The sequence below is a fragment of the Poecilia reticulata genome, chromosome 16 (genome assembly GCF_904066995.2).
Source record: "Poecilia reticulata chromosome 16, P_reticulata-male-v2, whole genome shotgun sequence".
Lineage (NCBI taxonomy): Eukaryota > Metazoa > Chordata > Actinopteri > Cyprinodontiformes > Poeciliidae > Poecilia > Poecilia reticulata.
This window is the reverse complement of record NC_088845.1, coordinates 645,061-660,742: the sequence shown is the minus strand read 5'-3', so window position 1 is coordinate 660,742 and position 15,682 is coordinate 645,061. Positions and strand designations below refer to the sequence as shown.

At 49.2% G+C, this 15,682-nt stretch overlaps 1 protein-coding gene and 1 long non-coding RNA gene across 5 annotated transcripts; one reads left to right on the top strand and one right to left on the bottom strand.

Moving 5' to 3' along the window:
* Window positions 1-291: 291 nt before the first annotated feature.
* LOC103477475 (uncharacterized) lies at window positions 292-3,248 on the bottom strand. Of its 3 annotated transcripts, none has more exons than XR_014091483.1 (2): window positions 2,968-3,248; window positions 292-1,422 (listed from the first exon to the last, which is right to left on the bottom strand). It is a non-coding gene; the product is annotated as an uncharacterized LOC103477475 (long non-coding RNA). The 3 variants fall into 3 exon arrangements; XR_014091481.1 differs by having other exon boundaries at window positions 2,601-3,081; XR_014091482.1 differs by having other exon boundaries at window positions 2,648-3,081.
* A 53-nt stretch (window positions 3,249-3,301) lies between these two features.
* LOC103477474 (SMAD family member 4-like) lies at window positions 3,302-15,558 on the top strand. Of its 2 annotated transcripts, XM_008430608.3 has the most exons (12): window positions 3,302-3,594; window positions 7,147-7,265; window positions 7,364-7,634; window positions 12,763-12,940; window positions 13,059-13,187; window positions 13,264-13,443; window positions 13,517-13,639; window positions 13,925-13,978; window positions 14,074-14,257; window positions 14,422-14,590; window positions 14,741-14,879; window positions 14,984-15,558. In XM_008430608.3, exons 3-12 carry the CDS (start codon window positions 7,392-7,394, stop codon window positions 15,187-15,189), a joined length of 1,605 nt encoding a protein of 534 aa, XP_008428830.1. In that variant the 5' UTR covers window positions 3,302-3,594; window positions 7,147-7,265; window positions 7,364-7,391; the 3' UTR covers window positions 15,190-15,558. The 2 variants fall into 2 exon arrangements, with proteins under 2 accessions (XP_008428830.1, XP_008428829.1); XM_008430607.3 differs by lacking the exon at window positions 7,147-7,265.
* Window positions 15,559-15,682: the final 124 nt, after the last annotated feature.

The window sequence follows — 15,682 nt, the reverse complement described above, 5'->3', positions numbered from 1 at the left end:
ATAGTTTAATTTATTCAAGATAATAAGAGAGTAAGTATATTATGAATCCTTATAAAGCCCTGGTCCTTACATGATAAATCATAGCAGTGTAATAATTCACTTATCTTATAATCCTAGAAAAATGTGTCCATCAGATGAAATAGTGAAAAAATCCCTTTTTTAATAATTTTCTAGAAACTGACTTAATGTCTCCTCTGTTGAAAAACTTACATTTAATAATAAGAAACTGGTAAAAACTTTAACTCCTTGTCATAATGAGGTACCAGGACTGGAAGCAACAACTAGACACCAAACAGTTTAACAGATTTATTGAACAATAATGGAGAGAGAAGACCAGCAGCAGCAGGGAGGAACCGAGAAATGGGTTAGACAGGAATGATGGCAGGAATGATGACGGGAATAATGACGGGAATGATGGCGGGAATGATGGCCTGGTGAAGGCTAACGGTTTAGGGTTCAGATCAGCTCCTTGGGGCAGTGAGGGGTTTCCAGGTGGAGGAGTTCCAGCAGGTAGCCGAGGGTGGAGCAGCAGCAGGGTGGTGGGTGTGGAGGAATCCAGGGCCCAGCGGAGCAGCGCAGTCAGGTGGTCCAGGTGGGTCCGAGTCTCAAGAGGTCAGATCCGGTTCTAGGAGGAAGGAAGAGCTGGGAGAGGCGTCAGGAACAAGTGAAACAGTTGAGACAGCAGTGGGAGCTGGAGAGAACTGCTGGCTTCTTCTTCTAGTTTAATGTTATTGGTGGATGCAAGAAACGTTAGGTTAGCATTAGCGCCACCAACTGGTAAGGAGTGTGGACCACATGACAAAAAAACTATATCCTATTAAACACATTACGCTGTTTTAAAAAATCAAATAAGGCCTCATATCTTCTACTTCCTGAATCTTTTTGCAATAAATCAACATCAAATTTCTCTTTCATGCTACTAAGGTTTCTAATTAACTTATTTCTTTGCATCAAATAATTTCTACGACTCAAAATAACATGTTCCTCTGTCTCATCTTCCCCGTCTGATGTTTCCCCATCAGAAATAATGACCCGTTTAGTCCAGTATGTCTGATTCTAAACCGTGAAATAATAATAATAATAATAATAATAATAATAATAATAATAATAATAATAATAATAATAATAATAATAATAATAATAATAATAATAATCATCATAATAATAATAATAATAATAATAATAATAATAATCATCTCTTCTCTCCTGATTCTTTCTGCTCATTTGTAAAATAGTCTTTTGAATTTTATATAACCACCTTCCTTTCTTTTCTTCTTCCCATAACTTTTACCACCTCTCTCTTGTTTTCTGTTTAATTATACCCTTTATTTCTGTTATACTAACACTAACATCTGTCCTCACCTGATTGGTTCTCTCTTTAGCCAGTCTGTCTGCTTTTCATTCCCTTAATCCTGTGATGAGCTGGAACCCAAACACAATGTACTGTTATTGATTCTGTTAAGTGTTTGTTGTATTTTAATTAATATATCTGGTCTACTATCTGATTTATTATTTTGCAAACTGAATAACGAAGAGCTAGAATCTGAGCCAGTAATAGATTTCAACCTTTTCCACCGTTGAGCTGCTAACAGCAAAGCCAGCATTTCTCCTGCAGACACCGAGACGCCGTCACTGAACCTTTTTACTACTTTAACTTGAAACTGTGGCACAATAAATGCTGTCCCTACCTTATCAGCTGTATTTTGATGCATCAGTGTAGATTTAGTTATAATATTCATTCTTGTATTATATATCTATTTCATCTCTAAAAAGAAAACTCAGCATCAGGAAGTATTCAAGGTGGAACTGCAGATAATGGAACTGATTTAAATTAACTTCCTTAACTTTAGAGTTTATTATCTTTAATAAGCTCTTTAATTGTTTCTTTTCCTTTTCCCAGTCATGTTTAAGCTCCTCTAATGTTGGATGATCATTTTTGATCCCGTCTAACTTTAAGAGGCATTTCAACCTGTAAAGCTGCTGTTGAAGATGTTTTACCTGAGATAATCTTAAAGCCTGATGTTGGATAATATTTAACTTCTGGAGGTTTGAATCTGCTGCTGAATTATAAACTATACATCCATAATCCAGGACTGACCTAATTAACCCAGTATAAATAGTTTTTAATGATTTTCTGTCAGCTCCCCGCTCTGTTCCAACTAAACACCTCATTATATTTCATATCTCAATGTTACATTTATTTAAAACTTATGAAATATCTGAAGTTTTATATCTTTTTCTTTAGGATAGAAATGAACCACAAACCTCTGATATAAACATATAAACAGAAACTTTCCATAAGCAGGAAAGAAGAAAAAATACATCCAAACTATCTGGACTATTTCTGAGTTATTATCTAATAAACCATCTGTTAAAGGTCCGTTTCCATGCCAACCCGCGATAACAATCCATTTTCTAACAGGTTTTTCACCAAAGACTTAATAAACACAGAGTTTCTTTAAATGTGTTTACATTTGAAATTCTAAATCGACATTTGTGACCGTATACAAAAATAGACCAGCAAATATTGCAGTAAACTTATTACGAGGGAACGCAGCAGGAAATGTCCCCTGCAGGGCTCCGTAGGAAGCGTTACGGACCTTAGCTCAGTTATATTTATCTATAGTCCATCCATCCATTTTCTTACACCCTTAGTGGGTCAGGAGGGTTCCTCCAGCTAACGTTCCGGGCGAGAGGCGGGTCACCGGGGTCACCTGGGGTCACCTGGGGTCACCTGGGGTCACCGGGGTCACTGGGGTCACCGGGGTCACCGAGGTCACCTGGACAGGTCGCCAGTCTGTCGCAGGGCAACACAGAGACACAACAACCACACACACTCACTCACTCACTCACTCACTCACTCACTCACTCACTCACTCACTCACTCACTCACTCACACCTAATCTATAAAGTCCCTGCAGTTTAAAAATAATTCCGAAACATTGACTTTGTATTTGTGGTTCTGACCCAGTAGAAAAGCTGATCCGTGATTCTACCGAACCTCTTCCGGTTCCAGAGGAAACCAGAATCTCGTTTCATCACAAACTGCTGCTGTTTTCATCTCTGCCACCGGATGGCGCTGTGCTCTGACCGCACCGTGCCCCGCGGACACCACGTAACCATGGGCAACCTCACGCGCGTGCACGCGTCTCTCAGAACAAACTTTGGTTGTTCGTCCTTTCAAAATAAGAGGCTCTGGAACAGCGCGGGATCTCATTACTCTTTAATGGGAATTGCTTGATTTTAAATCGGCGTGACGTCACAAGCTGGAGGAAGTTGATTGCTGTTGATCAGTTACGTGACTGAAATCTGTCTGTCGGTTTTATTTCCCTCCCTGGTCCAGAGCGCACGCGCTGCTAGAAGCTCTCATTCCTGTTCATGAAACAGGTTGACTTCCGGTCTGCGGAGGCTGGGGTCGCATCCAGCCCATGTTTGGACTCTTATTTTCCTAAAACTCGGAGGTCAGCACACTTCCTGTTATGTCTGGCTGTCGGGGGAGCGTGACACAGCCGCCACCCCCTCCAGACAGACGGTCTGCAGCCTCACACGGAGACACGCAGCTCAGCTCAGCCCGGAGCAGCGCGCCGAGTCCCGGTGAGTGGAGCTGGCAGAGCCCGCTGAGGGCTGGAGGGGCTGGGGGACAACTGTTGCTGCGGCGGGGGGACGGACTGGACGGATGTCTTTTTACCCATGTCCCTCCGTCTGTCCAGACTGTCTCTGTCTGTCTAAACTGTCTTTATCTGTCCAGACAGTTTCTGTCTGTCCAGACTGTCTCTCTGTCCAGACTGTCTCTGTCTGTCCAGACTGTCTCTGTCTGTCCAGACTGTCTCTGTCTGTCCAGACTGTCTCTGTCTGTCTCTATCTGTCCAGACTGTCTCTGTCTGTCCAGACTGTCTCTATCTGTCCAGACTGTCTCTCTGTCCAGACTGTCTCTATCTGTCCAGACTGTCTCTGTCTGTCCAGACTGTCTCTATCTGTCCAGACTGTCCCTCTGTCTCCAAACTGTCTGTATCTGTCCAGACTGTTGTTCTCTGTCCAAACTGTCTCTGTCTGTCCAGACTGTCTCTATCTGTCCAGAATGTCTCTATCTGTCTGTCCAGAATGTCTCTATGTGTCCAGAATGTCTCTATGTGTCCAGACTGTCTCTGTCTGTCCAGACTGTCTCTATCTGTCCAGACTGTCCCTCTGTCTCCAAACTGTCTGTATCTGTCCAGACTGTTGTTCTCTGTCCAAACTGTCTCTGTCTGTCCAGACTGTCTCTGTCTGTCCAAACTGTCTCTGTCTGTCCAGACTGTCTCTATCTGTCCAGACTGTCTCTATCTGTCCAGACTGTCCCTCTGTCTCCAAACTGTCTGTATCTGTCCAGACTGTTGTTCTCTGTCCAAACTGTCTCTGTCTGTCCAGACTGTCTCTGTCTGTCCAAACTGTCTCTATCTGTCCAAACTGTCTGTATCTGTCCAGAATGTATTTCTGTCTGTCCAAACTGTCTCTATGTGTCCAGACTGTCTTTCTGTCTGTCCAAACTGTCTCTATGTGTCCAAACTGTCTCTATGTGTCCAAACTGTCTCTATCTGTCCAAACTGTCTCTATGTGTCCAGAATGTCTCTATGTGTCCAAACTGTCTCTATATGTCCAAACTGTCTCTATCTGTCCAAACTGTCTCTATGTGTCCAGAATGTCTCTATCTGTCCAAACTGTCTCTATATGTCCAAACTGTCTCTATATGTCCAAACTGTCTCTATCTGTCCAAACTGTCTCTATGTGTCCAGAATGTCTCTATCTGTCCAAACTGTCTCTATATGTCCAAACTGTCTCTATCTGTCCAAACTGTCTCTATGTGTCCAGACTGTCTTTCTGTCTGTCCAAACTGTCTCTATGTGTCCAAACTGTCTCTATCTGTCCAAACTGTCTCTATGTGTCCAGAATGTCTCTATCTGTCCAGACTGTCTCTATATGTCCAAACTGTCTCTATATGTCCAAACTGTCTCTATCTGTCCAAACTGTCTCTATCTGTCCAAACTGTCTCTATGTGTCCAGAATGTCTCTGTGTCCAAACTGTCTCTATATGTCCAAACTGTCTCTATATGTCCAAACTGTCTCTATGTGTCCAGAATGTCTCTATCTGTCCAAACTGTCTCTATATGTCCAAACTGTCTCTATCTGTCCAAACTGTCTCTATGTGTCCAGACTGTCTTTCTGTCTGTCCAAACTGTCTCTATATGTCCAGAATGTCTCTATGTGTCCAGACTGTCTCTATATGTCCAAACTGTCTCTATATGTCCAAACTGTCTCTACGTGTCCAGACTGTCTCTATATGTCCAAACTGTCTCTATCTGTCCAAACTGTCTCTACCTGTCCAGATTGTCTCTATGTCTCCAGACTGTCTCTCTGTCCAAACTGTCTCTATGTGTCCAAACTGTCTCTATGTGTCCAGACTGTCTCTATATGTCCAAACTGTCTCTATCTGTCCAAACTGTCTCTACGTGTCCAGACTGTCTCTGCGTGTCCAGACTGTCTCTGTCGCCACTGTAACCTGAGGTGTCAGGGAGACATCAGGTGATCAATAACTGTTGATCAGACTGATGAGGTCACTAATGGATGACATCACAGGATCAGATTCGGTTCCTCTGGATGCCAGGTGTCCTCCTGTCTGTCCAGTGTCTCTGTGAAGGGGACAATTGGGACGCTAATGTAACAGATAAAGCTTCAGCTCATCAGTTTCTGATCAACAGAGATCAATACCGTCATCAGGGGCTTCGTGCTGGCCTGAGGTTGTCTCCCTGGTCTGTCTCTCGTCTGTCTCTCTGGTCTGTCTCCTTGGTCTGTCTCCCAGGTTGTCTCTCTGGTCTGTCTCTCTGGTCTGTCTCCCAGGTTGTCTCTCTGGTCTGTCTCTCTGGTCTGTCTCCCAGGTTGTCTCTCTGGTCTGTCTCCCAGGTTGTCTCCCTGGTTGTCTCTCTGGTCTGTCTCCCAGGTTGTCTCCCAGGTTGTCTCTCTGCTCTGTCTCCCAGGTTGTCTCTCTGGTCTGTCTCCCAGGTTGTCTCTCTGGTCTGTCTCCCAGGTTGTCTCTCTGGTCTGTCTCCCAGGTTGTCTCTCTGCTCTGTCTCCCAGGTTGTCTCTCAGGTTGTCTCTCTGGTCTGTCTCCCAGGTTGTCTCTCTGCTCTGTCTCCCAGGTTGTCTCTCTGGTCTGTCTCCCAGGTTGTCTCTCTGGTCTGTCTCCCAGGTTGTCTCTCTGGTCTGTCTCTCTGGTCTGTCTCCCTGGTTGTCTCTCTGGTCTGTCTCCCAGGTTGTCTCCCAGGTTGTCTCTCTGCTCTGTCTCCCAGGTTGTCTCTCTGGTCTGTCTCCCAGGTTGTCTCTCTGGTCTGTCTCCCAGGTTGTCTCTCTGGTCTGTCTCCCAGGTTGTCTCTCTGCTCTGTCTCCCAGGTTGTCTCTCAGGTTGTCTCTCTGGTCTGTCTCCCAGGTTGTCTCTCTGCTCTGTCTCCCAGGTTGTCTCTCAGGTTGTCTCCCTGGTCTGTCTCCCTGGTCTGTCTCCTGTGACCTGAGATCTGTTTAGGCTCTGATGCGACTTCTTCATGTGTTCGGTGATCATGTGACGGCTTGTTTATCCGCTTAGCCTTGTTGCGCCATGTTAGCAAATATTGCAACGACCATATCAGGTACGATATCTGCACCTGTCTTCTTCTGTCCCATTGCATTAGAAACAGTTGATGGAAATGGAAACATTTAGAATAATTTCCTCAGTTTCACAAACTAGTTTTTACATTTGCTTGATGCGGTTCTGATGCAGGGCATCCTCCCCTCCACTGGGGGCTCTGTGCCGTACCAGGGATGCCAGCTAGCAGCCTCTACTTCCTGATCCTTCCAGCCATGTCAACATCTGATGGAGTTACGCTTTACGTTCCCTGGTTGATTGGCTGCAAACCGTTAGATGCCAACACGTCTAATTCATAGTTTTTGGTGACATTTTAAAAGTTGGCTCAGAATTTGAAAGCAGATTTTTCGTGCTAATGTTGCATTAGCATAAAAAGTAGCACTTCAGAACTCTAGCAGTATATTCGCCAACAGTGACGATGCTCCAAACAGTCCTGTGCAATATGAATATTTTACATGCTGATATTGCGATGTATGTGCGATGCGTCATGTGCCCAGTAGGGTCCAGCAGCTGTTCTCCAGCCTCCTGAAGGTCTGCGTCAGGATCCGGAGGTGATTCGGTCTGGGGTTCCACAAGGCTCTGATCCCGGTTCTTTGTTTGTTCAGGAACTTTTAGGGTGGTATCCAGATTATTTCCATCAAACGCGCCTGGATTGATGAAGATGATATTAATAATACTGAACAGAACAAACTTCTCTCCACTGCTGTCTCTTAGCCCCGCCCCCTCCCCATACTGAGCGGCCATGTCGGTGCTCGGCCCCGCCCCCAGCAGCGCCGACGCCTGCCTCAGCATCGTCCACAGCCTGATGTGCCACCGGCAGGGCGGCGAGAACGAGGGCTTCGCCAAGCGCGCCATCGAGAGCCTGGTGAAGAAACTGAAGGAGAAGAAGGACGAGCTGGACTCGCTCATCACCGCCGTCACGTCCAACGGCGTCCAACCCAGCAAGTGCGTCACCATCCAGAGGACGCTGGACGGCCGGCTGCAGGTAGGACTGAAACCGCTGCAGCCAATCAGCAGCCAGGTCTGCTGGCTGCTGATTGGCTGATCCAGGAGACAGGTAGTTTTAGCTTGAGCCAGCAGGGGGCTCTGGAGATGCTCACCCAGAGATCCTAACAGCAGCAGACCTCTCACTCTGATACAGAACACGTCTTTCTCTGCTGGTCCACCTCTAAATATCAACTGGGTCAGTTCTGTTGGGCCTCTGGGTCTCCTTTGTGGTTCTGGTTGTGACCCGGAGGCGGTTCTGACTCAGCCAGGTGCTCCGTCTGCACCTAATGATCATGTTGGGCTGCAGCAGACTGGGTGTGGCCCAGTCCAGCTGTCATTATCCCAGTAGAGACACACCCGCTGGTTCTGGTCTGCAGCCTGACAGCCAGAACTGGCCCAGAACTTCTCCAGGTAGCCCTGGAACCAGAACCAGATGGTTCCAGGAAGCAGCAAGTCTGGTTCTGGTCCAATCTGGATTGGGTCTCAGATGAAAGGATTAACTGCTAACTGAAATAATCATCGACTAATTTAATAATTGATTAATCGTTAACTGGAGGACAAGAGGCCATTTACAGTCAACATGGAAACGGAACAATAAATAATGTTTAGCATGTCAGATAAAAAGCTTCTTTCTGTTCAACCAGAAATCTTCTAATGAATGAATGAATGAATGAATGAATGAATGAATGAATGACCTTAAAATGGGACAGTAACATACCTTCTCCACTCTACCAGGGTTTGCTACAAATGCTCATTTCAACCTTTAGCCCTCAAAACATACAGTAATATTAAAATTGAACATTTTCACCTGCTTCACATTCTGTAAATGATCTCCTGCTAAGAACCTTTATTGATTAACTGATTCTTGATTAGTAATCAGTAAATAATCTCCAGATCGTCCCTAACTTGAGCTGCTCACTGCAGAATGTTTGATCTATTATTTACAAAAGGAATTAATTGTTTACATTTTATGTATTTGTAATATTGTGTTACAGAAGTTTAAACGGTGGAATGAAAAATCTGCAGAATGTGAAGAATAGCGTTGAGCTGCAGCTCCAGCTGGGATCGGATCAGAACCTCCCACTGATTCCTGGTTTCAGCTCCAACAAACTGGAGCAAACAATCAATCAACTTCAAATAAATGGTTTGGTAGATTAAAATATGTTCTAATCCAGAGTTTCTCCTGCCACCTGTCCCTTCTGCCACACACCTGTATTGTATCTGTGGCGTCTGCAGCACCTGATGCTCATGCAGTCATTTGGATCAACAGAGGCTCATCTAAAACATGCAGAGCAGGGGGCCTGAGGACCGGGGGGGGACACTGGTCTGATCGATAAACTATTAACTGACTTTCATTCAGTACTGTAGTTTGGCCTCCAGCCAACGGAGGGCGCTGCTGGTCACTATGAAGCAGGAACAGCGAGGCCATTTCAGAACGGGACAGAGAAAATGCTCTTTATATAATTCTGTTTGGAAATAAAAAACTGAACAAACTCCTGAAGTTTCACCCAAATGTTGCTGATTGATCCGAGCTGCTCGCAACCAGAAACCCAAACTCAACTCAAATTCAAAAAGGGAAATTAAATGAGCTAAATTTAATTTAACTATCAATAAATAGTTATTGATCTGTTCTGAACAGACAGAACAGAATGAAAACATAATGAAACATGAATGCAATAAGAACGAGAGATTTGACGACAGAGGCTGGACGATATGACGAATCACGATAAAATCGTTTCACATCAGTTGATATCGATAATCATTGATTAGGTTTTTGTTTTTCCTGCTTTATGTCGGCACCAATGAGGAAACCTGAAACTGTTGCTGCGTGAGTTACCCAACAGGTTGTTGCTAGGCAACCAAAGAGTGCACAAGCTCAGCTAGCTTAGCTGGGGTTTAGCAGCGAAAGCCTCTGCTCTGCCTACATCTCCCAGAATGCTGTGCGGTTCTGGATCAGAGTATCTACTGATGTTGATCAGTAGATACTCTGATCGCTGTATAAGTAGTTATTGATTTATTGTCCAGTTCTGAAGAATGTCGTCTCGATACCAGAGGAAACTTCAGGAAAACGGCCTGGACTGATGCTGATCAATCAGCTTTTGATGAATTCATTAATCAACAACTGCCATCCCTACAAAACGGACCACATCGAACCCGTCTGGTCCAGAACCGTCCAAGGAAACGTTCTGGAGATGTTCCAGCAGAACCAGAACCAGAACCAGCTAAAGAGACCAGGCTCAAGACGTGCTGCTGGTTCTCCTGGTGTCAGTTCTGGTCAGAGGCCCGGTGTTACCGGATCCTCAAAGACGCAGCAGCCTGGATCATCCTGAGGAGGAGGAGGAGGAGGAGGAGGAGGAGGAGGAGGAGGAGGAGGAGGAGGAGGAAGGGCGGCTGGCTTGTTTTGTCTGAAACACAGGAAAGGGGCGGGACTAAGTGAAGCCAGACTGACTGGGAGAGAAAGAGAGTGTGTGTGTGTGTGTGTGTGTGTGTGTGTGTGTGTGTGTGTGTGTGTGTGTGTGTGTGTGTGTGTGTGTGTGTGTGTGTGTGTGTGTGTGTGTGTGTGTGTGTGTGTGTGTGTGTGTGTGTGTGTGTGTGTGTGTGTGTGTGTGTGTGTGTCATACCACAGAGTTTCCACACTGGAAGAATCTCCGGCTGATTCAAGCTGAACTTTCCAAAGATCCTGATTCAGAATGAACCGGTTCTGGTTCCTGTCGAGGCCCGGTTAGCGAGCCTCCTGGGTCCAATCGGACAGTTCAGAACCAGCTAATCACGACTCTGATCCTGGAGTCTGGAGACGCTGAGTTTCCCTCCAGAGGATTTGCTTAGTCTGCAGCCGCCTGTCGCCTTCACCTCTGACCAGAGACACGCTGCCACATAGCAACACCCTGCTGCCACATAGCAACACGCTGCTGCCACATAGCAACACGCTGCTGCCACATAGCAACACGCTGCTGCCACATAGCAACACGCTGCTGCCACATAGCAACACGCTGCTGCCACATAGCAACACGCTGCTGCCACATAGCAACACGCTGCTGCCACATAGAACACGCTGCGCCACGAGCAACACCTGCTGCCACATAGCAACACGCTGCTGCCAGTAGCAACACCGCTGCCACATAGCAACACGCTGCCATAGCAACACTGCGCACATAGCAACACGCTGCTGCCACATAGCAACACCCTGCTGCCACATAGCAACACCCTGCTGCCACATAGCAACACCCTGCTGCCACATAGCAACACGCTGCTGCCACATAGCAACACGCTGCTGCCACATAGCAACACCCTGCTGCCACATAGCAACACCCTGCTGCCACATAGCAACACGCTGCTGCCACATAGCAACACCCTGCTGCCACATAGCAACACCCTGCTGCCACATAGCAACACGCTGCTGCCACATAGCAACACGCTGCTGCCACGTAGCAACACGCTGCTGCCACATAGCAACACGCTGCTGCCACATAGCAACACGCTGCTGCCACATAGCAACACGCTGCTGCCACATAGCAACACGCTGCTGCCACATAGCAACACGCTGCTGCCACATAGCAACACGCTGCTGCCACATAGCAACACGCTGCTGCCACATAGCAACACGCTGCTGCCACATAGCAACACGCTGCTGCCACATAGCAACACGCTGCTGCCACGTAGCAACACGCTGCTGCCACATAGCAACACGCTGCTGCCACGTAGCAACACGCTGCTGCCACATAGCAACACGCTGCTGCCACATAGCAACACGCTGCTGCCACATAGCAACACGCTGCTGCCACATAGCAACACGCTGCTGCCACATAGCAACACGCTGCTGCCACATGGCAACACGCTGCTGCCACATAGCAACACGCTGCTGCCACATAGCAACACGCTGCTGCCACATAGCAACACGCTGCTGCCACATAGCAACACCCTGCTGCCACATAGCAACACGCTGCTGCCACATAGCAACACGCTGCTGCCACATAGCAACACACTGCTGCCACATAGCAACACCCTGCTGCCACATAGCAACACGCTGCTGCCACATAGCAACACGCTGCTGCCACATAGCAACACGCTGCTGCCACATAGCAACACCCTGCTGCCACATAGCAACACGCTGCTGCCACATAGCAACACGCTGCTGCCACATAGCAACACGCTGCTGCCACATAGCAACACGCTGCAGCCACATAGCAACACGCTGCTGCCACATAGCAACCCGCTGCAACATGGCAACACGCTGCTACCACATGGCAACCCGCTGCAACATGGCAACACGCTGCTGCCACATAGCAACACGTAGCTGCCACATAGCAACACGTAGCTGCCACATAGCAACACGCTGCTGCCACATAGCAACACGCTGCTGCCACATGGCAACACGCTGCTACCACATAGCAACACGCTGCTGCCACATAGCAACACGCTGCTGCCACATAGCAACACGCTGCTGCCACATAGCAACACGCTGCTGCCACATAGCAACACGCTGCTGCCACATAGCAACACGCTGCTGCCACATAGCAACACGCTGCTGCCACATAGCAACACCCTGCTGCCACATAGCAACACGCTGCTGCCACATAGCAACACGCTGCTGCCACATAGCAACACGCTGCTGCCACATAGCAACACGCTGCAGCCACATAGCAACACGCTGCTGCCACATAGCAACCCGCTGCAACATGGCAACACGCTGCTACCACATGGCAACCCGCTGCAACATGGCAACACGACTGCTGTGGCCACATGCACAGCAATGCTGCACGCAACACGGCCCTACAGCAGCTGCCGACACAGCTGCCGCAAACACGCTGCTGCTGCACCGCTGCAACATGGCAACACGCTGCTACCACATGGCAACCCGCTGCAACATGGCAACACGCTGCTGCCACATAGCAACCCGCTGCCACATAGCAACACGCTGCTGCCACATAGCAACACGTAGCTGCCACATAGCAACCCGCTGCCACATGGCATGATGACACTTTCCTCAGCTTTACTGGTCCCTGCAGACAGGTTGGTAGTGGCAGCAACTGCCTGAGGTCAGACATGATGTTTGACCAGCTTTGGTCTCTGAGGCGACGGTTTGGCCCGAATCATTGCTTTCTGACCTGTGGGTCTCATCTGCACAGGTAGCGGGCAGGAAGGGCTTCCCTCATGTGATCTACGCCCGGCTGTGGCGCTGGCCTGACCTGCACAAGAACGAGCTGAAGCACGCCAAGTTCTGCCGCTTCGCCTTCGACCTCAAGTATGACAGCGTGTGTGTGAACCCGTACCACTACGAGAGGGTGGCGGCGCCCGCCTCCACAGGTAACACACACCTGAATCAGAAGCAGAACTGGTTCCGGTCCAGAACGGAGCTGAGCTTGAGCAGCAGCCCCTGCAGCTGTCTGGATCAGAACCGGTTCTGACAGCCGTTGTCCTGCAGGTCCTCAGGCCGTGATCAAGGAGGAGTTCCTGCAGGACTGCCTGCAGCTGGACCTGCCCCTCCCCTCTGACCCGTATGCCCAGCCCCACCCCCTCACCATGTATCCCAGCATGCCTCTGTCTCCGCCAGGTGAGCGCCCCCCACCACCCTCCCAAGATGTCCACCCTCTGCTACCTGGCATCTCACTCTGCTTCGTCTCCTGCAGGACGGACGTCCATGATGCCCGCTGCCTTGGGCGCCGCCGAGGCTCCGGAAGGCCCCGCCCTCCTGCAGGTGGCCCCGCCCCCTCATCCAGAGGGCCGCACCTCACCCCCTCTGACCCCACAGGCCGCCACTCCGGCTTCTGCCCAGCAGAGCCCCGAGTACAGTGGGACGCCCACACCTGGTACACCTACTCTCCTGTCCTGCTGCTCACCTGTCCTTTTGGACGGGTCTCTCACTCTGATTTGTCTCTGCAGTCAGCTGGTCAGGTAACAGCCCTGCCCCCTACACACCTGCAGGACATCAGCACAGTGGGCGGAGCAACACTCAGCAGACGCCGTTACATCATCACCATCAACACACACCCAGCACTCACTTCTGTAAGACACCATGTGGACGAGGAAACTTTGAGGTAGTGGGTTGCAGTGGGGGACAGTGGGGGGCACAGGGTGACAGTGGGGGGCAGAGGGGGGCACAGGGTGACAGTGGGGAGCAGAGGGGCACAGTGGGTGGCAGAGGGGCACAGTGGGAGCTGCTGAGAGGGAATGGAGGGTACTGGGTAGGCCTGGGAGGCCTTGGGGGTTTTAGGTGGTACTGCGGTTGCTGGGTGCTATTGAGTGGTACTGGGTAGGACGATAGTGCTGAGTCAGTGTTTGTACCTCCAGGGTCGCAGCATCACAGCAGTCCTCCGTACCCACAACCGGTCTCCAACCATCCAGGTGAGACACCTAAAGACAATCTGGCTCTATTCCGAACACCAACATGTCTCTGTGGATGTCCTCTGTCTGCCCGACTCTCTGTGTCCGTTCTGCAGGTCCAGAGTTCTGGTGCTCCATCTCTTACTTCGAGCTGGATGTTCAGGTGGGGGAGATGTTCAAGGTCCAGTCCAGCTGTCCCCTGGTGACGGTGGACGGCTACGTGGATCCTTCAGGCGGGGATCGGTTCTGTCTGGGACAGCTGAGCAATGTCCACCGGACTGCAGCTAGCCACCGCGCCAGGTTAAAGCGCTTCCACCAGGTCCAACCAGTCAGTTCAGCATAGACCAGTTCAGAACCAGTTTGGATCAGACTGCTTGATCCAGTAAAAACATTTCAGACCAGTTTAAGTCGGTAGCTACCAGCAGGGGCGCTGCATGCCAGAGCTCACCCGTCTCTTCCTGCAGGCTCCATATTGGGCGGGGCGTCCAGCTCGAATGTCGGGGGGAAGGGGACGTCTGGATGCGTTGCCTTAGCGACCACTCAGTGTTCGTCCAGAGTTACTACCTGGACCGGGAGGCGGGCCGAGCGCCAGGTGACGGGGTTCACAAGATCTACCCTGGAGCTTACATCAAGGTCCATCACCAGTCACTTCCTGTTTCACTTTCACCAGCGGTCATCTCCGCCTGCTCCCTGATTGGCTCACTGTCACTCCATACTAAACAACAACCAACACTTGAACCCAAACTCATCTCACCTGTCTGTCCGTCTCACCTGTGTCCACAGGTGTTTGACCTACGCCAGTGCCACAGGCAGATGCAGCAGCAGGCGGCGGCGGCGCAGGCAGCAGCAGAGACGCAGGCGGCTGCGGTTGTTGGGGTGATGCCAGGACCCCACAGTGTGGGAGGAATGGCACCCGCACTCAGTGAGTGTCACCTGACTGCACCTGAACGCCTCATTAATAATGCGGCTCTAACTGGGCGTTTAGCAGGTTTCTGTGTGTAAGGGTGTGTTTGTCTCTGCCTGCAGGTGTGTGCTCTGCAGCAGGTCCAGGTGTAGATGACCTGCGCAGGCTGTGCATCGTGAGGCTGAGCTTCGTCAAAGGCTGGGGGTGCGACTATCCCAGGCAGAGCATCAAGGACACCCCCTGCTGGATGGAGGTGCACCTGCACCGGGCACTGCAGCTGCTCGACCAGGTGCTGCACACACTGCCACCTCGAGAGCACGCCCTCTGACCTGAACACACCTGACTACTGTCGTCCCCGACAACCTCCGTTCCTCTGAGAGACGTAGACCTACGGCTTTGTTTCCATGGTAACAGCATCCAAGGGTCAGTCCAGGCAGAGATCTGGGATCAGAATCAGGAAGACTGACTTCAGGTCAACTGAAACCAAAAACCAGAAGTTCATCTATTTATTTCTATTGATTATCTACCAAAGATTTGTTTCTAATTGATCATTTTCTGTTTAGGTTGTTTTCCAACCATGTTTTTTTTTTCTTTTTACAGTTTTTTATCCCATTTTAAAGTGTTTTCTACAGAAAGCTTGTATAACTCTGTAGCTGCTGCTGTCTGTTCTCATTACAATAAAAAGTCCTGTCCTGCATTCTGCTGTCCTGTCTGAAGGTGGTGCTACAGACTCAAAATATACCTCAACATGCACTAATGCGCCCAGCGCATCTACAAGCCAGAAGAAGCAACTATCATGAGCTTTAACACTTGGAATCCTT